The 24,796-nt window shown below is 39.3% G+C and overlaps 1 protein-coding gene across 2 annotated transcripts in view; it reads right to left on the reverse strand.

The window, feature by feature from the left end:
- Window positions 1–10,719: 10,719 nt before the first annotated feature.
- AP4E1 (adaptor related protein complex 4 subunit epsilon 1) overlaps window positions 10,720–24,796 on the reverse strand; it is a 60,206-nt gene continuing 46,129 nt past the window's right edge. For both annotated transcript variants that reach the window (XM_044229681.1, XM_044229680.1), the window contains 4 exons: window positions 20,167–20,724; window positions 16,899–17,089; window positions 14,806–14,963; window positions 10,720–13,784 (listed from right to left, as the gene is read on the reverse strand). In XM_044229681.1, the coding sequence (XP_044085616.1) occupies window positions 13,624–13,784; window positions 14,806–14,963; window positions 16,899–17,089; window positions 20,167–20,724 (1,068 nt within the window). In that variant the 3' untranslated portion in view covers window positions 10,720–13,623. The remainder of the gene's footprint in view (window positions 13,785–14,805; window positions 14,964–16,898; window positions 17,090–20,166; window positions 20,725–24,796) is intronic.

The following is a 24,796-nucleotide window of genomic DNA, read 5'->3' on the forward strand; positions in this document are numbered from 1 at the left end:
CTCCACCCTCACCTGTTGGCTGTATCTTCTTGTGACTGTCCCTAACTCTGTCCTCTTCCTTGTAAGCCCCCTGTTGGGCTTTATAAAAAGATCCAGAGGTTGCTGACTTTCCACTGAAACCAAGACAAGAGAAAAACTCTCCAGCAGGAGGTGTTTGAAAGATATTTGTTGGGGCACCTTGGTGGTTCAGTTGGTTATGTGTCAGACTCTTGGTTTCAGTTCATGTCATGATCTCAGGGTTGTGAGATCGAGCCCCACATCGGGCTCTGTGCTCAGCAGGGAGTCTGCTTGAGATTCTCTTTCTCCCTCAGTCCCTCCCTCCACTCATGCACACACACTCTGTCTAAAATAAATAAATAAATAAATAAATCTTTAAAAAATAAATAAATGCTTCTGTCACTGGTATTCACTATCCGAAGTGGTCCTAGAACCTCCAGTGTCACAAATAAATAAATAAATAAATAAATTTAAAGAATTGGTGAACTACAAGATGCCGTGTGTTTCTTTTAGGCTAAATTGAACATCAGATTTTTTTTTTCCCATTCCCTCTTTGTTGCTGCTTACTTCCACAGCAGGTACCTGCCCTCCAAGGCCAAATCTCCTGCTCTTATAAACACAAATCTCAGGAGGAGAGAGAACCAAGTTTTCCAGGTCTAGGCATTCCTTAGTCCTGTGTGTCCTCCAAATCAATACCTTTACTGCCTCCACTTCCATACCTTCCTGGAAATAATACTGAGTCCACTCGGAGCCTCTGAGAGGAAGTCTGGAGGAAGTGAGCTGCCAGCAAACCACCAGGCAGAGGTTTCTTATTATTCTAGCACCAATCTACCCCACAACATGGATATTCAAACAGCAGCCACACCCTCCCCGTGTGTCCCGAGTATGATGCTTGAAACTCAACCTGAAATCTGCCTGCGCCAAACCCACAGCACATCTGGGAATCAAAGGCATCCATAAAGTTTCCCAGAGAATCCGAAGTAGGTGGAAAAGAACAGGAGAGGATTCCAGACTCAAGGAAAGAAAGATCACAGATCATACCCTAGGCATATTTTTTAAGAAAACTGGAGTGAGCAATAATTGTTAACCCATTTCCATAACTGTGCCTTTAATTAACACCTTTACAGAGTCAGGCCCAAACTGTTCATTTTTACCTGAATGACTTTTAGTGACAATCGATGGGAACCAACTCCATTTCAGAATTAATTTTCTTTTATGGCACATTTCCAGATGTGTCACAGGGCATAAAGTGTTATAAAATAGTATTCTCTGTTATCCTTAGAGTATCAGTATAAATTTATATGTACACAAATGTACTGGGTCAAGTATTTTAGGACAGCACCAAATCAATTTATAATGAGGTACATCACTAACTAGAGAAAAAGAGGTTCTAGGTAGGCCTGCTGCTTGCTTCCCTATTAGGCATCCTTTCTTTTTGCATTGGCGGCAACACATGTCATCTCCTCCCCCACCGAACAGATTTACTTTAGCCACCCATAAAACAATTTCATACTCTACCATAATATTTATGGATTAAATGTGATACTTGACCTCATTTTGCTCAATTTTCATGTTTTTCTTGCCATTACATTTATATATTTACATGAAAATTTCTAAAATTGGCCAGAACTCTGATGGAGCAGACAAATTATGAGAGCAGATGAAATAACATATTCATAGATTATTTATGATGTTGTAACTTTCTAAAGTGCTGTGAAGTCACCTCCTTCTAAAGTGCTGTGAAGATAATATTGCTAGTGCTGGTATTTATGGAAAGTTATAAATGAACATGTTGGATGCCTGTTTTGGGTAATGGCAGTTTTCAGGGCTTTGGAAGAGTCCTTCACTGTAGTCACTTTGTTTGACATCATTCTTTCCTCTAGGGAATTTCTTCATGGCTGTTTAAAAGGAGGCTGACCCTGGAGGGGGGTTGCCAGAGCTGCTTATAAGTGGGTGCAGTCACTGTCCCTTGTCTGGGTAAAGAGTGGTTTCTTAGAGTGTAGTGTGTCCCATCTTGGGCTGCCTTGACTCTCACACATGCTGATGGGAATGTAAAATGGTGTGACCACTGTGGGAAACAGTGTAGTAGTTCCCTCTAAACTCCAACATGGATACCATATGACCCAGCAATTCCATTCCTTGATATATACCCAGGAGAACTGAAAACATATACTCATAAAAGTCTGCACACTGATGTTCATAGTAGCATAACAGCCAAAATGTGGGGCACCTAGTGGCTCAGTCAGTTAAGCCTCCAACTCCTGATTTTGGCTCAAGTCATGATCTCAAGGTCATGAGATTGAGCCATGAGATGGGCTCTGTGTTGGGCGTGGAGCCTACTTAAGATTCTCTCTCACCTTCTCCCTCTGCCCATCACCATCCCCTACTCGTGCCCGCTCTCTCTCAAAAAAATCAAAATCAAAATCAAATGAAACATAATTGCCAAAAAGTGGAAACAACCCAAATGTCCACCAACTGAAGAGGATAAACAAAATGTGGCACACCCATACAAAGGAATACTATCTGGCCAGAAAAAGAACAAAGTATTGTTAAATGCTACAATATGAACAAACCTTGAATACATTATGCTAAGTGAAAGAAGCCAGAGACACAAAGGCCACGTATAGTATGATGCCATTTTTAAAAAATGTCCAGAAGTGGTAAATCCATAGATGGAGAAAGAACATTAGTGGATTCCAGAAGCTGGGGAGAGGAGAAATTGGGGTTAACTCCTAATAGACACAGGATTTCCTTTTGGGTTGATGGAAATTATATAGTGATAATGACTGTACAATATAGTTAATATACAAAAAAATACTGACTTGTACACTTTAAAATGAAGGGTTTTATGTTATGTGAATTATATCTCAATTAAAAAAGGCCAACATCAAAGGAATATATTACAGTCTTCACAGAATAATATCAACAATGTCAAACTTAGTAACTACAAAATGCAACTCTGAAGAGGACTGCAGAAAATTTTAAGAAAATTAGTCAGATATATCTTCTAATGCATTCTTCAGAAAAACACCTCTGCTTTTTGGACAGAATAGATGCTGAGGTTTTGAGGACAAAAATAGCTAAAAAAAATGTGACTATGTTACAAGTAAAATAACTCTGCTTGTTATCTTTTAAATGATATCAATATAAAGACATTAATTGCTGTTTTAATGCAAATAGTTATGCTTTCCAAAAATTTGTTAGAAACAGCTTTTTATTTATCTATTTTATTAATCCACTAATAAGCCAATTTGTTGATCAATGAAGATTTCAAAAAATTTTGTAATTTTAAATTCTATATAAAGCTCTCATTCACTTTCAAAAATATCTTAGTTTCCACTATAAATTCCATAGTGGAATTTATAGAAAGAAATAATCAAAAGTAATAAGTAAGGGGCGCCTGGGTGGCTCAGTGGGTTAAAGCCTCTGCCTTTGGCCCAGGTCATGATCCCAGGATCCTGGGATCGAGCCCCACATCGGGCTCTCTGCTCATCAGGGAGCCTGCTTCCTTCTCTCTCTCACTGCCTCTCTGCCTACTTGTAATCTCTGTCTGTCAAATAAACAAAATCTTAAAAAAAAAAAAAAGAGTAATAAGTAATAGTTCCTTTGTAGCCTGAGGAACCAAGACACTTCAAACCCTTACTGGGGAGAAGGTCCCTTCCGAACAGCTTGTGGGGCTCCTGCAGACATCTGTGTCCCCACGCTTGCCACACTCTGCCATCCAGATAGTTCCTCCAAATGAAGAACTCCCGAAGGGCAAGGACCCAATCTCATTCCCCAGGACTTAGCATCATGACTGACTTTGAAAGGTGCTCAACTGATGAAAGAAAAGAAATCAGGGAAAGAGGAAAAATGATCACTTTTTGTCAGTTCTGTGCTCTGTTCCTCCACCCAGTCCCCTCTGTGTTCTAGCATGGGGTCTGGGGAAAACTGGGGGAAGCCTGGCATCAGGACCGGGCTTTCCCCATCTCCTCTCTAGGCTTCTGGGACTGGCAGCCACACTTTTCTGGACTTTTCCATAATGCCTCAAACTGGGCTTCAGTCAGCTGGCTCATCCTCGTGCCCCAGACTCACACCCCTTGAGTTCTGGCCCTGCAGACGTGGGCTTGCTCCCAGCACTGTAGTCAGGAACGGGTGGTCTGATGATTCTACACTACATCCTGCTGGGAGTGACCCAGGCACACTTGCTAAGAAACTATGCTCAGAGGTACCACCTCAAAAGTTGATGTGCTGGGGGGTACCTGGGTGCTTCAGTTGGACTGTTGATTTGAGCTCAAGTCATAATTTCAGGGCCATGAGATCAAACCCCAAGTGGGGCTCCGGACTAGGCATGGAGCCTACTTACAATTCTCTCTCTCCCTCTGCTCCTCCTCACTGCTGGGAAGCACATGCCCTTTCTCTCTAACAACAACAACAAAAGATGTGGCTGAAATAATTCATTAATTTAAAAAAGATCTTTAACATATATAGATAAAATGGTCAATAATTTCAAACATGTTTATTTCATTAAATAATTATACATATACCTCCACGTGTATCTGTATATGCATGCTGGATTAATTTGCTTATCGCTCATCTTTGGTGATGATTGTTTTCCAATACAAAACAATAAAAATGGTGAATCATCAATCATCAATGGTTAACTTGTTGAAAATAGTTTCCCCTGGCTTTATAATTACCTGCTTCAATTAAATAATCACACATTATTTAAATATTTAAATAATCACAGTATTAATTTCCTGACCCAACTGTCAAACTAAAATAAAAACAAATTACTGTAATTTCTCTGTTTTCTTTAGACTAGCTGGACTTTCAGCATTCACAGTGGCTTCAAATCTTTAAATAACCAAGAAAAGGAAAACAAAATATGTCTCTCTCTAGTCAGAAAAGAAAATCCCCCATCAGTCTGCTCACAGAAGTTATGGCACCCTCTAATTGGCAGAACTCCCAAAGGGCCAGCTGCCTCTCACCAAAGCCACAAGGTGGGGAAGAAGAAAAGAAAAAGAAATAAGAAAATGGGCAGAGGACGTTCAAGGACGAATATAAAATCCCTATAGTCCTAACTCTTCTGCTAGGTGTCTGTGTGACCTCGGGCAAGTCACTTTAGCTCCCTAAGCCTCAGTTTCTTCATCAACAGGAAAATACATCAGTTGGGCAGATTAAGCACATAACAGTGTTTGGAACAGTTTCTGACCCAGTGGCACTCAATAAATGTTACCTTGTTGTGACGGCAAATTACTTTTCCTTGGAGGCCTTTTAGATTTGATTGGGGTAGAGAGTCACTGTGGACAGGAGGTATCATGTCAGATGAAGCTGGAAGGCGGAGAGCTCCTTGCAGTCTACTAGTTGGGAAGCCCCTAATTAGAAAGAGGCTGCTATAAACTAATTACATACTACTTAAGACAGGACAAATAAGCTTCATTTTGAGTTGCAACTTAGATTACCAACTACTTAAGAGGTGGATGACTGAAGGGCTATGGTAGGAAGGATTCTGAAGCTGAGGCTTGAGTCCAGAAGCAGGAGGGATGTGATAGATGGCAGCGTCCATCCTGAGCTTAGAAATGTGATAGCAGGTGCCACTCTTGATCTTCTGTGCTCAAAGGACCCACCTGCAATGACTTTGACAAAAGAACTTCAATAGAAACTCAGACAAATAATAGTACTTCTTTTTTTTTAAGATTTTATTTATTTATTTGACAGAGAGAGATCACAAGTAGATGGAGAGGCAGGCAGAGAGAGAGAGAGAGAGAGAGAAGCAGGCTCCCCGCTGAGCAGAGAACCCGATGCAGGACCCGAGCCGAAGGCAGTGGCTTAACCCGCTGAGCCACCCAGGCGTCCCAAATAATAGTACTTCTTTTTTTTTTTTAAGATTTTATTTATTTATTTGACAGACAGAGATCACAAGCAGGCAGAGAGGCAGGCAGAGAGAGAGGAAGGGAAGCAGGCTCCCTGCTGAGCAGAGGGCCCGATGCGGGGCTTGATCCCAGGACCCTGGGATCATGACCCGAGCCGAAGGCAGAGGCTCTAACCCACTGAGCCACCCAGGCGCCCCAATAATAGTACTTCTTAAACCAAGAAATAATTTAGTAGAGAATCACTTCATTAAAAATACACACACACACACACACACACACATACCCCTAACAAAGAAAAATGCCAGTACTAAGAAGATACATGGCATTACAGGGACAACTCCTGAGAGATACCCTGCTTTACTGACTTAGGCCCTTGAAATCCAAGGAAGAGGCTGGGAAAGGTAACTCTGTTGGAGAGCCCACGAGCTGACATTTTCCTTAATAAGTTCAATGTTCATGGAAGGAAACTTTAAGAAACAACAAACCTCAAAAAAAAAAAAAGAAAGAAAGAAAGAAAAGAAACAACAACCCTCTTCCCCTACCCTCCCTCCCAAAAAAACCCTTCTATTATGCACAGAGAAATTAGCAGTTCAGAGTCCATAGTATTCTCCCACAAAGAACATTCCCGATAACCACTCCCAGTGCTGGGGAGAGCTGGGTTCAGGCTGGCCTACCCCAGCACTCTTAGCCTGGGGCTGCTCCAGGCAGAGACTAAGGCTTGTGCCCTTCTGGCCTGTCTGGCATTGTCCGTGGACACAAGTCTTTAGAGGCTTCACACTGATGGGAAGATTTCAGAAGTCCTCTTCTACTCCATTCTGCTTTCTTAACCAATGCTTAACTGCCATAATAAGGGGGCTCTTCCTTTCAATGCTAATTCCATCCCCCAATTGTAGGTACAATATCTTTTTTTAAAAAAAGATTTTATTTAGGGGCGCCTGGTGGTGCAGTCATTAAGCATCTGCCTTCGGCTCAGGTCATGAACCCAGGGTCCTGGGATTGAGCCCTGCATTGGGCTCCCTGCTCGGTGGGAAGCTTCCCTCTCCCACTGCTTATGCTCCCTCTCCCACTGTGTCTCTGTCAAATAAAGAAATAAAATCTTAAAAAAAAAAAAAGAACTTCTTTATTTATTGGGGGGGAGGAGTGGCAGAGGGGGATAGAGGGACAAACAGACTCTGCACTGAGTATGGAGCCCGATACAGGGCTCTCTCTTATGACCCTGAGATCATAGCCTGAGCCAAAACCAAGAGTCAGGCGCTCAACTGACTGAGCCACCCAAGCGCCCCAGTACATTATTTTTAATAACTTGGCCAAACCTAAAACATACAGAGGAGTGTTCCAGTTCTATGTCCACACAGAGTAAAATATGCCTCTTCCTTTCAAATTCTATACTGAATTTGATCAAGTGACTCAGGAATGCCCAAGATAGGAATGTGTCCTTCATGAAATTAAAACCTAATTAGGGTACTACCTCTTCTGACCATGAGTAAAAAGAACTAGATTTACCCTCCTGCCTTCAACAACTGGGAAACTGTAGAGATTACATGAAATCATGATCTTCAGACACTGGAAAACACCCAGTGCATCACTCTTGATTTCTCTGAAAGAAGGGAAACAAAAACCAAGGGAAACAAAAACAAAAATGGTTATCCCATCTAACTGCCTGGAAGCAGCTTCAGGATCAGGGCACAGGACTGGGAAGGAAAAGTCCAAAGAGATCAGGGAGGCCAGGATGGCTAGAATTTGGGATGCAATAGTTTTGTTTCCACCAGCCAAAGTGCCCCCATGAGACAGAGGTAGTATCTTCAGAAAGGTGTTATCTTAATAGTGTTAACCCTAAAGACTGCTCTGGACTCAGCCTAAGAAAACTTAAAGGCAGGTGCTGGAAGGATCAAATTGATTCCAAGCAACTTAACTGCACCAGAACAAAACTTCAATTCTCTCTGAATTGCCTTTAAAGTTTAAGAATGGGGGGCGCCTGGGTGGCTCAGTGGGTTAAAGCCTCTGCCTTCAGCTGGGGTCGTGGTCTCAGGATCCTGGAATAGAGCCCCAAGTCGGGCTCTCTGCTCAGCGGGGAGCCTGCTTTCTCCTCTCTCTCTGCCTGCCTCTCTGCCTACTTGTGATCTCTGTCAAATAAATAAATAAAAATCTTTAAAAAAATAAAAAATAAAAAAAATAAAGTTTAAGAATGGATTTAATATCAAGATTAGAGCAAGGAAGGGAAAGAATAATCACTGATTGTTTTTTTCTAGATTTGACCTCTATAGGGCTGTAAATCAGAATCTTGGTTGAAAGTTAGATCCAAGATGGCACTAATAGAAATATAATGCAATCACTTACAGAGTTTAAGCTTTCTACTACCACATTAAAAATAAAAAGAAACCTTTGAAATTAATTTTGATAACATACTTTTAGTCTAATATATTTAAAATACTATTTCAATATCCTTAATATAAAAATTGTTTTACTTTTGCACTACATCTTTGAAATCTAATGTTTATACTTCAAACACATCTCAATTCTGACTGGCCACATTTCAAGAACTGCCAGATGATGACGTACAAAGGGCAAGGCCTGAAACGGTACTGAGCACGGGAACTTCTGCCCCTGTGAAACCCTCTACTCACTTCGGTCTTTCTGATAACCAACGCCATCCTGAGGCTCTGTCAGAGCCACTCTAAGTCAGTCCATTAGCATAAAATCAGGTCTGCTCAAAAAAGGCTCCTTGTGAAGCCTGTGTAGATGAAGACTGGTCCAATATTTGGGTCCAAATCATTTCATTTTTCCCATAGCTCATAATAACTCTTCTACTTAACTTGAGCCACTATTAGTCAACTAAAATGAAAAAATAAATTCTTAACCTTGATCTATCAGGTCTTATACCTTGGTTATCAGTGTGGACCAGCTTGTCCCACTCACTGGTTTTGCCCTCAACTTCATTAAATTATATAGTAGCAATTCAGACCAAACCCCTCCCCCTAAGAATATATCACACCTCGCCTCTGTTCTTTTCTGCTTGTCACACAATGTAAGGGATGGAGACGTGCAATCAAACAGATTTCCAAGTACTTTTCCTTCACTGAAATATCAAAAAATCTCTGGGCTCTAGTCTGCCCATTTGGCACATGTCCTGCCAGACTGCATCAGAGAAGAACTTCTTAAGGTCAGCTGTTTAGTGGCCTCAACAGTATGTTCTGGAGAATGAAAAGTACTCATCCACTTAGGAAAATAGTTTAAAATAACTAAAGAAAATTGATTCCTTTCTTGGAAAGAAGCCCACAATCTAGCTGCAAAAGAACTCACTATATTTTGAGCATTACAGATGCTCCAGGAAATTCATGGCTATTTGACATCATTCATATTTTCCCCCTGCCCAGGTCTGTCTTCCCTGTATCCAGGCCACGATCTTTAAGTTCTCAGGGTTCTCTAGACCCATCTTTTGGGTACGTTCCTATCTTGGATCCAGGCACCCACCATAGTTTCCCAGGTGATGCATAGGGTAACACATTTCCTTTTAAGTAATTGTTTCCTGTTTCCTGCTGCTTATTCAGAAGACCTGTACTTCCTAACTTTCCTGATGCTGTTGGCCTTTTTAATGTATGGTTGCCCCCCACACACACCATTATCACAGTGGTCACTCTTCTAAAAAACAGGCAATGCTAACTTAGCTGGTAAATCTCCCTTATCATATTCATTAGCTACCTATCTTAAGCTTCACTCATCAAATGCCCACTGTTTTCTGTCCTAGAACAAGTTCTTTTAGATCAGTACAGCTTCATGGATATCTGCTATAATGCAGAAACGTCCTCCTCCAAGTCATAGTATCTGTAATCACACTGTATTTGCAGAGAGATTTCTTAAATGGCATGGCGCCTTCTCATAGGACTTAGCTTTCAGGTAGGTAAAGGTCCCATCAAGCACTCATGCTTCCTCTCTCCCACCTGGTAGAAATTGGCACAAGCTAGTTTCACCAGAACCCCTTTCTGCTGACCTGTATCTATAAACTAGGTCAGATCACTTTGCTTTATTTTTCGGAGAGCCATGGGATTGCTAAAATCAATCCCTGGATATTACCTGGTCTCAGGTTACTTATTTTGAGGGGACAAGTCATTCATTCAGTAAGCTGAGCCCCTAACACTGAGTGCCTATTACGTATCAGGCAAAAGGAACATAAAAAATTTACATGGTCCTTAATCATAAAAAGTTCATAGTCTCATTATGCACACAAATAAACAAGTAGCTTTCATACAATCATGAATCCTGGCCCATTTGGCAACAGCCCGCCCTCCCTTCACAAGGCCCTTCAACTACTGCAGCAGGTGTGGTGCATTTTACCTTCTGTGCCCCAAAGATGGGGCTGCAAATCTCAGAATTTGTCTGCTATACATTATAGCCAATGGTAGGCACAAATCGGTGAGATTTAATGCCATTTTTTATCTAGCTTTGTGTTTTAGGATATACATGCAGAAATGGCCAGGAGACTCAGAGTCTTCAGTCACTAAGTCACCAACTGAATTACTGTGTTTCTTGCATCTTCTGGTGGCTTTAGGGAGAGGGAATAATAGAAACAGAACACTGCTTTGAATGCTCTGGTCAGGCTACAGATGATATGGACATGCACCTGAGGATCATTCCACACTCTAACCTGTCTGAAGCCCACAAAGTTCTCTTTGAACATCACACAGAAACAGCAGTATCTTTACTTTTAACCAATTAGACCACATTCTTCGGGATCATTATGAGTAAATTACTCTTTTCATCCTATTCCAGTTGTGTCTGTTCTGTTTCACCAACCCCATCAAATCACCGAGTAGGATTTACTGGTTACTCAGCTGCTTAGACAATAAAAAACACACAGACCAAAGAACAGTATAGATCATTTTGTATTTATTACACGTTTAACTAAATTTTTTGCAATTACAGAATTCAACTCCAAAATAAGGTAATTAATGCCTGCTAGGCTGTCATTCTCACTTGCATTTTCCCGCTCCTAAAATTTTACACAGCAAAACACCTTAAAGACATGTGAATAGGTTCAGTGCACTTTCAGTGGCTTACGATTGTGAGACAAAGAACACATTTATCCATAAAAAAGACAAAGAGCTCAATATTGTACAATATTACGGACATGAAATAAAAGAGAAGAAAAAATACAATACTGCATTTTCAGCACAACTGTTTTGGTAGAGGCTAGCAGGTCACTGCCTAAAACGCTGCAGCTCCGCAGGGCACATGCTGCGCTCGGCAAGCTTGGCACATGAGCGCGTGGGGACTGTGCTGCTTCCATCTGTGGTATCTTCTGAAGGACCCTCACTCAGGGCCCACGTTCCCCTGAGCCCCCACAGGGACTGCTTGCCCCCACAGGGACTACTCTGGTGGGAGCCTGTCTGCCCTGTATTCACCTCCAGGTTCACGCTTGCCGTCACCGGCCTTCTCACACAGCTGAGAGTCCCCACCAGAGCTCTTACTCCAAATGTTGCCCCCTCACATGACTAAACTGCGACTGTACGGTAAAGAGATTGACTACCCACAAAACTCATTCTCCCTACTTTAGAGTCACAGCTCCTGCAATGCAAAAAAGGTTGGTGATGCCTGATTTAGAATTTAAAACATTGAATTAATCTAGGCAAAATATATACTGCTCTGAAGTTCTTTACAATTTACTCTTTTGTTGTTGTTGTTGTTTTTAAAACCATAAAAATATAAACATTGTAAACATTCTACTAATCACTTCAGCGGAAACTCTGACACCCTATTTTCCATTTAGTGAGTTCAGAAAGAACAGAAGTGGCACGAAGTTCCCCGTGGCAGGCCAAAACAACGTCCCCACCTTAACCTACACGTGTCTCACCATTAGACAGCTCTGCTGGCCAAGCCATGTCTTTCACGACAACTGCCGCTGCCACCCCTGAACAATCTTGCAGCCAAGCAGCACTATAGTTCCTTGTAATCTCTCCCAGGCGGTTGTCCATCTGCTTGCTGGACACCTTACACCCACTGCTCCATACTCAACCCAGCCTTCATGATCACACAAACACACAGAAGTAAGGACACAAAAAAATTAGAGCACCTCCTTTGCCATACACTACTCTCCTCTACAAAGTGAGAGGATACATCTTATTTCTTTGTCAGAGTAAGAGCAGAATTAGGGGGGTGTTGGTGACAGAGGTAGAAATAAAGAAGCTGATAAGTTTAGCCCCCAGTGTCCACTACACCCCAGAGAGAGCTCATACCCTTCACTACAACACTGCTGGGAACCTGAAGATGAATCTGATCTTCTACTCAAAAGGAGAAACCTAGACAGGAATTTCCAGTCATTTATCATTGCTCTTGCAGCAAGGTTTCACTGCATGTTTTTAAAAGCATAAAATTAACAAGGTGCTACCTTTTTAAAAACAAATAACTTTAATATTAATTTTTTAAAATAGCACTTGAGTTTTTAGGGAGGAAAACACTAGACATAAAAAACTAATGAAATCTATCAGCTCTGGGGAATCCCCTTAGTATCTGTATCAGTTATGATCAGTGAGATAATTTAAACCGAACTCCACACCTGTGTGACAAACAATACCAACTAACCAGAGAATTAACTACAAAGACTTAAAATTATATTACCAGAATAGTGTCCATGGTGAAGTGTCAGAAAAAGTGAAATAATAAATATTTTCCACAGCACCATAAGATTTTATAAAATACTTACTATTTCAGTTTTTAACTTTAATGTACAATCTCAAGATTGTGGTCCATCATTCATAGTAGGCTTAACCTCTTTTACTGATAATAGTTCTGAGAGAGGCCATAAAGGCACAACTAACAACAAAAAAATGATATATTTTACTGAAGAACCTGTCTGGTATACTTAAGCAGTCACTGCTTTGGTTCTATCCACTGAGTACTAGTAAAGCCAGTAAAGATGACTTTCCCATTTGTACTCACAAAATTCAGCTTGTCAAAAGGACCTAAATGGACCTAAATGGACACTAAGATATTCACCATAACTAAAATGTCCTTTTATATCTGTTTGTTTTAGTACTGTGTGCTCTTATAGGTTGTGTTTCCACATGACAGTATTTTGTAAATGGCTCTGGTTCTAAAATAAGAATACAGTGATTCACTTTGAATTTTAAAAATAAATGCAAGTGGGAAAATAAACAAATTTTGTAGCCAAATTAGCTGCAAGTATGTGTAATGAGTTATCTACAATAAAAACTATATCACAGATTGAATCCCCCCAATATCCAGCATGCTCATGGATCTCCTAAACTGTCAGTGTGTGCTGTGCCAACTTAGTTCAGTACTGATTTAAGCAAAACATAATTGAAAGTAATGACCTGCCTATCAAAAAGCTTACTGCATTCCAAAGCCAAATATGAATTAGGTTTGGGATTATCAATGCCATGTCTGTCTCCCCTCCATTAGTGCAGAAAACTGAGACTTGGCTTTACTACAAATCAGCTAGCACTAGAGGAAATTTGCTATAAAATTATTTATAACAAAATAAATATTTTCAGTCCCTCTACACTAAGTGACATATAAATCATTAGCAATTTATAACATTAGTTTAGGTCACTTTTGGGGGACCCAAACGTACTGTACAATCCTGAGTAAAAGGTTAAGGATACAGTTCCTTGGGGATCTTTCTTGATCAGGATTCATTAGCTTATAATAAGCCCCGTTTTCATTAGAAGTACCAAGAGTTCTTTTTACTTTGGTAAGTACGTTTATCTGTGTAAACCATTTATTCTGATGGAGTAAAATATAAGCAGAGCTTCTGCTAGGATCCCTCCATCACCTTCTGACACTGATACAGTAAATAGTCAGGAAGAGGAGAGCAGGAGGATCTAAACCACAGGGCTAATACGTCACCATGAACTCGAAAATGCAGCAAGCAGGGGATGGATGGGAGCAGCTGACAGGCCAAAAGCCCTTCATTGCCTACAACAAAACAAAAATTAAAAATTCTTTAAGACAAAGGGACTTAAGTAGACATTTCTCCAAAGAAGGTATGTAAATGGCCAACAGGCATGTGAAAAGACATTCATCACTGAACAGTACAGAAATGCATTCCTACTCATTCCTACTCATATATAAGATATATGTATGAGTATATATATCATACACACACACACACACACACACACACTCGTATGTATGTATAACAACCGCTGGTGAGGATGTGGAGAAAATGGAACCTCTATGTACTGCTGGTGGTAATGTAAATGGTACAGATGCTGTGGAAAATGATATGGCAGTTTCTTCAAAAACTAAATAAAATTATATAACCAAAAGAACTGAAAGCAGGGACTTGAACACAGATTATCTGCACACTCACATTCACAGTAGCATTATTTCTAATAGCCAAAAGGGGGAAGCAACCCAAGTGTCCATCAACAGATGAAGGGATAAATAAAATGTGGTACATTCATATAGTGAATAGTAAATAGTGTTCAGGCTTAAAAAGGAAAGAAGTTTTGACACATGCTACATCAATGAACCTTGAAGACAGGTTAATGAAATAAGCCAGTCACAAAAGCATGATTCTGCTTATATGAGACACCTTGAATAGTTGAATTCATAGAGACAGAAATAAAAATGGTGGTTGCCAGGAGGTAGAGAGGGAGGGGGAATGATGAGTTAGTGTTTAAAAGGCACAGAGTTTTAGCTAAAGAGCAAGAAGTTCTGGAAGTGATGGTGGCCATGGTTGTACAACAACATGAATGTACTTAATGCCAAAGAACTGTACACTTAAAATTGATTAAAATGGAAAATTTTGTCATGTGTAATTTACCACACACAAAAAATTACTTAATAATGTCTGAACAACACACTCATTTGAAAGGTACTCATAACAGGAAATACAGTTAAAGAAAATCAGATACTCATAGAAGCTGATTTGTGTTCTGACTGTGAACAAGCCCCTATAAACGTAAGATTGCCTTTTTGTAACTCTACGAACCTATAATCTCAACAACATGAAGTCTTAGTTTCTGTTGCAGGGTCTTTAGGGCAGAAGGCAGAGCAGCTTGAGATTCTGACACTTTAACATTTTGCTTCACATCATTTCCGAAGGATAACCAGAGTTTGCCAAAGTTTTCAGTTGAGATTTTCAATGGCCTGAAAATAATTTTTAAAATTAGATTTATGTCCAGAAGAATGAAATAATTCTAAACAAACAAATACATATCAAATAACTCATGAGAATAGAACGCAATCTTTATAAACCGGAGTCCTGCAAAATTTATGTTTTAAATTAACTAGGACTAGAATGTTTATCATCCTCCAAACTGATGAAAATACTGAAAAAAGATGTTATTAAATGTAGATGTCTTTTCAATAAATCACTCAGCTCTCTAAGTATTAGTAATTTCAGTAAAATTTTACCAAGTAATTTCATGAATCATTTAAACATAGAACTTTCATGTATACTTTGGATTTGGGGATAGTAAGACACTATCAACATCATGTACAAGAGGATGAATACAAGGATCTAGTACCTTATGTAAATTAGACCAAGGAAAGAATTTTAATAAATGTATTTTTGGAAATGGTTTATGAGGGGCGCCTGGGTGACTCAGTGGTTAAAGCCTCTGCCTTTGGCTCAGGTCACCATCCCAGAGTCCTGGGATCTAGCCTGCATCGGGCTCTCTGCTCAGCAGGGAGCCTGCTTCCTCCTCTCTCTCTGCCTGCTTCTCTGCCTACTTGTGATCTCCGTCTGTCAAATAAATAAATAAAATCTTTAAAAAAAAAAACGAAAAACGATTCATGAGACTGAAGATCAAATAGTGAACACTGGGTCGCTGGGGGTGGAATTTTAAGGAACTTTCAAATTCTACTTATATTTTTCTATAGCATTTCAATTTTTATAATAATTGCACACTTATTTTATAATTAGGAAAAATATTTTTTAAAGATACATAGGATTTTATTAATATACACTGAAGAACTGTTTATTGTATATATTGTACTTTTTTAGGTCACTAATGCTCACCATGGGATACACCTTTAGTCAGAGAATATAAGTTTTTAGAAGGCTGGATTCTATCTTATACAGCACCATAAGCAGAAATATATTCTTTGAAAGAGTGACAAGACATGTTTTTACCAAAAGATTTTAAAGGGTAGGTAAAAATTATAGCAGTGTAACCCAAATGAATGGGTGAAGGTTAAAAAAATTTTATAGATATTCATTGGCATTCTGCAATCTTGGTTCAGGCAACTTCAAAGTAAAAAATGCTTGAATACAGTAAAATATAGGGACTGGGTGGCTCAGTTGGTTAAGCAGCTGCCTTCGGCTCAGGTCATAATCCCAGGGTCCTGGAATTGAGTCCCACATGAGGCTCCTTGCTTGGTGAAGAGCTTGCTTCTCCCTCCCTCTGCCTATTGCTCCCTCTACTTGTGCGCTTTCTCTCTCTCTCTCTCTCTGACAAATAAATAAAAATCTTTAAGGAAAAAAAAGAAAACAGTAAAATATATCCATAAAACCAAATGAAAGAGAAGAGTGAAGAAGTTATCTTTAATTATTCTGGTAATACTGCATAGTGTCTAGTATAATGCTAAATACTGACAGTATCTCTAACAGAAGTTTAATAACCTTGAGTAATTTTCTTATAGATCTCTAAAGCTTAGTAAACAGATTTTATGAAATAATTATTCAAATCAATGAAATAGAAATGAGAGAAACTTTAAAAGCTTTTTTTTTAAAAAAAGCAAGGCAGAATCTCAAGTTATTTCAGCTTAAACATTACTTTAATGTTACTTTCTCTCAAAGGTTTTCCAAGATTACTAATCAACCCCAGCCTAAATCAGGTCCCATATTATAATTGTTCTTCATACCATTTACTTTCTCTTCACAGCACATTTCGAAAGTAGATATGCATTCATGTGATTGTTTAATGTCTCTTCCCCAGACTGAACACTCCCTAAAGGTAGGGACTGTATATTTATTATACTCCCTAGCACCTAGCACAGTGTTTCTGTCCAGAGAGAAGGCTTAATAAATATTTGCTGAATGAATGAATAACTTGAATTAACTTTCCAGAAGATATTTACCTAATGAAATCTAATAGTGATAAGTTTATAGAAAATTCAAGCTGAACAGACGGGGTATCCATCATCTGATAGTTTATAAAACCAGAAAGATTCCCTTCTGTAAAAGGTTCCTCCATCTGCACGGTATATTGAAAGGTTTTGATGCTTCCTGCTTCTGTTGGGGGCAAGCAACATCCAGGTTGCTCAGTGATCTGTAAATAAAAATAATAAAAGTACTGAAGAAGGGATCAATACAGACTATCATATGAATACCAATTTTCTACTTTATTGAAGTGATACAAAAACATACTACTGTAAGATGCTGAAAATAAACCGCATCATGAAAATGACTGACTTCACTTTGAGAAAAATTCATTAGCACAGATAATTAAGAAATAGTATATAGGTAAAATATATGTAACAAATTGCAGTGAAAATCTCTGTAAAATATAGCAACAACAATATAAAAATTATTAAACTTGTCTCTTTCGGTTCTCAATCCTGGCTAGCACCAGATGTTTAAAGCTAGGAGAGTTGGCACACCTGGAAGGTTCAATCAATTAAGTGTCTGCCTTCAGCTTGGGTCATGATCCCAGGGTCCGGCTCCCTGCTCAGCAGGGAGTCTACTTCTCTCTCTCTCTCTCTCTCTCTGCCCATCCCCCTGCTCCTGCTCCCTTTCTCTCTCTCCTCTCAGATAAATAAAATCTTTAAAAAATTAAATTTATTTTTTAAAATCCCAGGGGAGTTAAAAATGTGTATATATATACACACACACACACAGGTGTCTTATCTTCTCAATCTACACACTTACTCAAGCTATGGGGAAAGAACTCAAGCAACTGGATTGGATTTTGTTTTGTTTTAATTTCCTTAATTTTTTATTCATGGTACCATTACCACAATTTATAGGTCAATATACCTGATATAATGAAAAGAGTAAGACAAAGACAAAGCTGCAACAGATAAAAGACCTTAGGAATGTACATCTAATTGATACCACATTGCATTAATCAGTAATTGCACTTTTTGCAAACTGTGGCTATGACAGTCCTGAACAAGAAGATTTTCCTATTTAAGTTTATTAACTTTTCTGACTTTGGATCATCATTCCTTCTGTGGCAAATTTTTACAGTTCTTCTAATGCTTTTGGGACAACGGTCCCAAAGTAACCTGTAGCTTTCCTGACAACTCCTCTCTCCTCTCCTGGCTAAGAACTATAGCCCCTCTCTTCTGTTTTTTAGAACCTTTTGCTACCAAATCCACCACTTCTGCCACCAGATCCATAACCATCACCACAGGAGTCCCCAAGCTTCTTCCAACAAAATGCCCTCCTTCATGGGTCCATAATTTGATTGCTGTTGTCCACTATAACTTCCAAAATCATTATAGTTTCCACCACCACCATAGTTACCACCTCCAAAATTTCCTCCTTCATTGTGACCATCATATCCTCCATCATCACCACCATTTCTGCCTCTTTGGTGTCCATATCCTGGTCCACCAACACCTTAGCCTCCTTTACTACTATAACCAGGACAACCACCACAGTTGCCATCATCACCTCCTCTATAACTGCCTCTGCTGCCACCACCTCAATCACCATAACCTCCTCTTCCACCAAAGTTTCTACCATGGCCAAAGTTAGCACCACCTCCAAAGTTTCCTCCATGACCCATGAAGTTGTCAGATCCACCTCCATGACCTCTTTGTGATCCAAATGACTGCACTTCTTGTTTAGAAAGGGCCTTTTTCACTTCACAATTAGGCCCATTATGGTGTGATATTTCTGAACAATTTTATCAACTGTATCATGATCATCAAAAGTTACAAAAGCAAATCCTCTTTTTTCTACTCTGTCTTCCATAACTTCTATGGTTTCAATCTTGCCATACTTTTCAAAGTAGTCTCCCAAATTATATTCTTCTATATCTTCTTTAATACCACCAACAAAAATTTTCTTCACTATTAGATGGGTACCAGGTTTACAGAATCCTCTCTAGAAACAGCTCTCTTGGTTCCACTACACACCCATTGACCTTGTGTAGTCAGAAACACATTGCTGCATCTTCAACACGAGAGTAAGTCACAAAACCAAAACCCCTAGAAAGTTTTTGTTTGGGGGTCTCTCATCACCACACAATCTGTAAGTATGCCCCATTTTTTTCAAAATGTTCTGTTAAATTAACATTAGTTAGTTTCTAAGCTCAAACCACCAAAAAACAGTTTTCTCAACTGCTCTGGTTCCTTTGGATCATGGCCCCCTCCTCCCAGTGGCAGCAGCAACAGCCGGACTGGGGCTTGGGGATGACTGGGCAGCAATTTTACCTCCATTTTGAGGCTGGATTCTCTCTCTCTTTTTTTTTTAAGTTCCACTGGTAAACTTAATGCCCATCTAGAGTCAGGGACTTCTGCCCTTGTCAGTGGTTCAGGCAATAACCCATTCAACACATTTTAGCCCACAAAAGAAATGGGAGTGCAACTTGAGGAGTAACTAACTCATCTACTGGTCAAATCTCATTATAACTCCACCAAGGACACCCATACAATAACGTAATTAAACGTATTTCCAGAAATCACAATGGCAATCTCTTAGAGCTAGGGAAGAAATGCAATTGGTGCCCAATCACTCAGTATAGAATAATAAATCAATGAAAGAAAAAGTAGCAGACAATATACATATTTATCCTTCAATAGTCTTACTCTTTGATGTTCTGCTTTGTTAATCTAAGAACTTTGTCTCACTATTTATAACAAGAATGAATGAGACATTTAAAGAGTGTAAAAAACCACAAAATACACACTGAAAATAATAACATGGTAACACATACCATGTGTCAGGTACCGCTATAAGCATTTTACAGATATTAATTCATTTTCTCCTCTCAGTAACAGGCAGACACTATTAATATCTTCATTTTAAATGTGAGGAAACTCAAAGTTACATAACCTGACCATGTAACACAACTAATAAGTAGCAGAAGCAAGATTCAGAGCTAAGCATTCTGAGTCAATAGTCCACCTTTTTAACTACTGTGCTCTATTGATACTTGCTTAATCTTTATGGCCTTCCCCAATACAGGTAGAAAATCTTTATGTTTCCTTGTCTCTTTTGAATAATTTATCCCTACTCAAAATAATAAAGAAAAAAACCTGTCACACCTTTGGGGTTTTATACTAAAGAGAAAAGGATATGGAAGAAATTTATAAACCATCAGAAGATCAAACATTAGAAACACTAAGTAAGCATTGTCCATTTAAGGCAGAAATAAGGAACCATTCATTGTCTTACCTTGAAATTTTCTGCTGGAGCAATTTCTAAGTTAGCACTTTTCAATTCCAAACCACTCTTATTAGAAACTGACCAGACCATGATTAAACAATCATCTTTCCAAATTTTGTAAGAAGACACTGATATGGTTTCATTATGACAGACCTCCACAAGATCTGAATGCACGTGTTCAGAAGTTTCTTCCAGCAAAGAAGCAGCTAAAGAGGTTTCATTAGCAACTGAGGGTGCAGTGGACTGAGAAGGGTGAAAACCTTCCATATTATTATCAGTGAACAAAGAGGGTGAAGAAGAGAGCTTGCAATTGGAGAGTTTCTCAACTGAGGGCAGTTCTGTGACTGACTCAGAATCCAAAAGCTCAGAGTTAAGAGAAAATTTACTTAATTCTTTGTCTCCTCTATCCTGCAAAGTATCCAAATAATAATCATCTTCGTAAGTTGCTTCTGACGAAGAACCAAAGTAAGAACAGGTCATATGAGCACTGGTTGTTTCTTCACTTTTGGATTCCTTGACTTTTGATTTCCTTCTGAATTTGTGAGATACGGTATCTGCTTTTCCTAGCTGTAAAAATAAAACATAATAATTCCACCAGTGATGAATTTTAAACATTTTTCTGTAATTTCAAATGAGCATCATTTTACTAACTTAAGATTCTATCTGGAACGCATAGATTAACAAAAGAATCAGAGATGAATAAAATGTGAAGCCCTAAAATTCTGACAGCTACCTCATTTTGAACTATTAACTAAGTCTTATTTCTCATAAAAACATAAAACTAAAAAAAGAAAGTAAAAAAGTCATTTGTGAACAATTCTGAAAATTTGCTCAGTTTTGGAATGCTAGAGTAGAGAACTGCAAAAATTAAAAACAGGGGCGCCTGGGTGGCTCAGTGGATTAAAGCCTCTGCCTTCGGCTTAGGTCATGATCTCGGGGTCCTGGGATCGAGCCCCGCATCGGGCTCTCTGCTCGGCGGGGAGCCTGCTTCCCCCTCTCCCTCTGCCTGCCTCTCTGCCTACTTGTGATCTCTGTCTCTGTCAAATAAATAAATAAATATTTAAAAAAAATTAAAAACAGTGAGGGGCACCTGGGTGGCTCAGTTCTTTGGGCATCTGACTCTTGATTTTGGCTCAGGTCATAATCTCAGGGTCATGGGATTGAGCCCCGCATTCACTCTGTACTGAGCACAGAGTCTGCTTGAGATTCGCTCCTACTCTCAGCATCCCTCCCTAACTACTTGTATGCACTCTCTCTAAAAAAATAAAAATAGGGCACCTGGGTGGCTCAGTCAATTAAGGCTTCAGCTCAGGTCATGATCCCAGGGTCCTGAGATCAAGCCCCAGATCAGTCTCCCTGCTTAGTGGGGAGCCTGTTTCTCCCTCTCCCTTACCTACCGCTACCCCACTTGTGCTCTCTCTGTCAAATAAATAAATAAAATATTTTAAAAAGATAAGAAAAGTAAAAATAAAAAGCAATAACATTTAAAAAAATAAAATAAAAACAGTGAGATACCTAGTCATTTTCTAAGTTTCCAGAGTTGTTCTGTAGAAGAGAAGATACCTTAAAATACAGGAATGGCTCAAACTCTGGTTTGGTAGTCTACAATAACCATGATTTCATGGCCCCACAAGTCAATAAACAGAAAAGAAAAACTGATTTTTATCTCAAGAACTAACTGGCAGTAGCCGACACACACAGCAGGCAAGAACTCTATCAGTGACTAGTGATGTTTCCTCCAGACTCAGAAAATGGGAATGGCAAATCTGCCTTCCTTGAACCAAGACTCCTGGGAAATGGTCTGCAAATCTACATTAAGAGTGGAGTGATGGGGGCGCCTTGGTGGCTCAGTGGGTTGAAGCCTCTGCCTTAAGCTCAGGTCATGTTCCCAGGGTCCTGGGATTTAGCCCTGCAACGGGCTCTCTGCTCAGCAGGGAGCCTGCCTCCCCGCCTCTCTCCGCCTGTCTCTGAGCCTACTTGTGACCTCTGTCTGTCAAATAAATAAATAAAATCTTAAAAAAAAAAAAAAAAAGAGTGGCGTGATGGCTCACAGTTCATTCTTACCCTCCAAAGTCCTATCTAGAATCAATGTAGCAGACTGGCACTACTCTAAATCCACACCTCCAACCTCCTTGTGGCTACGGGGCCATCCTTCACGAGATTCTAGTTAACCAGAATTCTAGTTCCTCTTCCATACCCTCTCACCCCCTCAAGTCCTAATACTTCTTCCAACTCTCAGCAGATAAGTTTGTCTCCTGTCTTTTGATTCGGAAGTCATCAAACAAGAACTAAAATTTTATTCACACAAAAATGAAAAGGAGTGGGTGGGTAAAGGACTTCCACTTTCAAGTAGCTGTGGGACTTGAATTAGAATGTTCAGTGTTGCTCCTCAAGTCACTAATGCTCTGAGTGTTTTCATTTGTTTTTTGTTTTCTCTTTTCCATGTTTCATTTCGGGTAGTTTCAAATACTTTGTCTTCAAGATTTTCTTCTTCTGTACTGTCTGATCTGCTGCTAATCAGGAGCTTCAAAAGCCATAAGACACTAGAGTGACATATTTGTTAAAATATTTAAAGAAAAGAAACAGTCAACCTAGACTTCAGAGAAAATAACTTTTAAAAATGAAGGTAAAAAAGAACAGAAAACCAAGAAACAGACTCTTAACTACGGAAAACAATCTGAGGGTTACCAGAAGGGAGGGGCATGGGGGGGTGAGTTAAATAGATAATGGGGATTAAGGAGGGCACTTGTAGTCATGAGCACCAAATGTTCTATTAAATCACTAAATTCTACACCTGAAACTAATATTACACTGCAGGTTAACCTACTAGAATTTAAATAAAAACTTAAAAAACTAAAAATGAAAATAAAGTGAAGGCAAAGATGGGGGGGAAGCCTTGATCCTTACAGAGAATTATGTAAAAAATTAACCCAAAAAGGATATAGTATACCTTAAATGAAAAAACATCCTAATTATATTTCTAATATTGAGCTCACCACCAAAAAAAAAAAAAAAAAAGCTGGATCATTTGTCACACTGAATGTTCTCCTGAGAAAGACTTTAACTGAAAGCTTTGCACTTTGTTGAGAGCTTCAACAGTAGCCATGGGATTCACAGATGAGGGCTCCATAAGCCTAGGTGCACTGTGACCACTGAGAACCTCCCCAACGGTGTCAGGGGATTCACAGGTACCCTTACCACAGTCAGCTAGAACACCTTAAAGACCCAAAATAAGTCACCTTGTGGCTAAAATCCAAATGCTGAGACAGCATTCAATACATTACTTATTAATACATCTAGATTGAATTTTTTTTTTCCTTAGTAGGGAATATCAAGTCTATAGTTGATCAAGTCTATCAACTAGAAAAGAAAGAGAAAACAGGAAAAGAGTATAGGGATAGACGGAAAATTCCACCAAGAGAGAAGGAAGATGAAAGAACTGGAATGATGTAAAACTGAAGAAAATGTAGCTCTAACCACAATTCTGTACCAGGTAGGTCCATCAGTCCACCAAACGGAAAATTACATGGAATTCTGAGATGCTCAAAAATAGCACCTGCCCTTCACTCTGATATTTCATTCTTTTACTATGATAATAATGTATCAGCATAAAAAGTTTTTTGATCAGGGCGCCTGGGTGGCTCAGTGAGTTAAGCCGCTGCCTTCGGCTCAGGTCATGATCTCAGGGTCCTGGGATCGAGTCCCGCATCAGGCTCTCTGCTCAGCAGGGAGCCTGCTTCCTCCTCTCTCTCTCTGCCTGCCTCTCTGCCTACTTGTGATCTCTCTCTGTCAAATAAATAAATTAAATCTTTAAAAAAAAAAAGTTTTTTGATCCTAATGCCTGAGTATAATTTTCATTTTGTGTAATTCCTTTCAGTCTCAATACACTTTTATCTTCTTAGCAGTTATAAACAAAGTATAAATAAAACTTTATATTCTGCCTTTTTGCTTAATATATTACATGTACTTGTTATTTTACAATACAGTATTTATCATTTTTAATGGCTAAGTAATATTCTGAGGTAATATAATTTATGTATCCATTCTCCTACTATTAGACATCTAAACTGATTTCTATTTTTTGCTATTAAAAATGCCATTTTGACAAACTGAGGGTTGCTGGGGGGAGGGGGGTTGGGAGAAGGGGGGTGGGGTTATGGACATTGGGGAGGGTATGTGCTTTGGTGAGTGCTGTGAAGTGTGTAAACCTGGCGATTCACAGACCTGTACCCCTGGGGATAAAAATATATGTTTATAAAAAATAAAAAAAATTTTTTAAAAATGCCATTTTGAGAAGTACTTTTTCCACAGACATATCAATATTGTTGAACTACTGTTATTGCCAATACTTTCATCAAGCCCCCTTCCCACTGAGAACTGTGAAGTTCCCACTGAGAACTCCCACAGGAGTAATACCTGTGGTCATATGTGTAACTTTGTTTGGACCCTGACCCTTGCCCCAGGTGACTGGACTACAGAAAATACCTGACTCAAGCTAAACTAATTAGAATTTCTCTTTCAGGAATATAAAAAGTATGTTATTGGTGGCTCTGGAGCTGGGAAAGCCATTTCCCACCATGTGTATGAGAGCCAAGAACTTTTGCTGAGCCAGTTGTTTTGTACAAGACAAAAAAGTTTA

Source organism: Neovison vison, chromosome 13 (genome assembly GCF_020171115.1).
Source record: "Neovison vison isolate M4711 chromosome 13, ASM_NN_V1, whole genome shotgun sequence".
NCBI lineage: Eukaryota > Metazoa > Chordata > Mammalia > Carnivora > Mustelidae > Neogale > Neogale vison.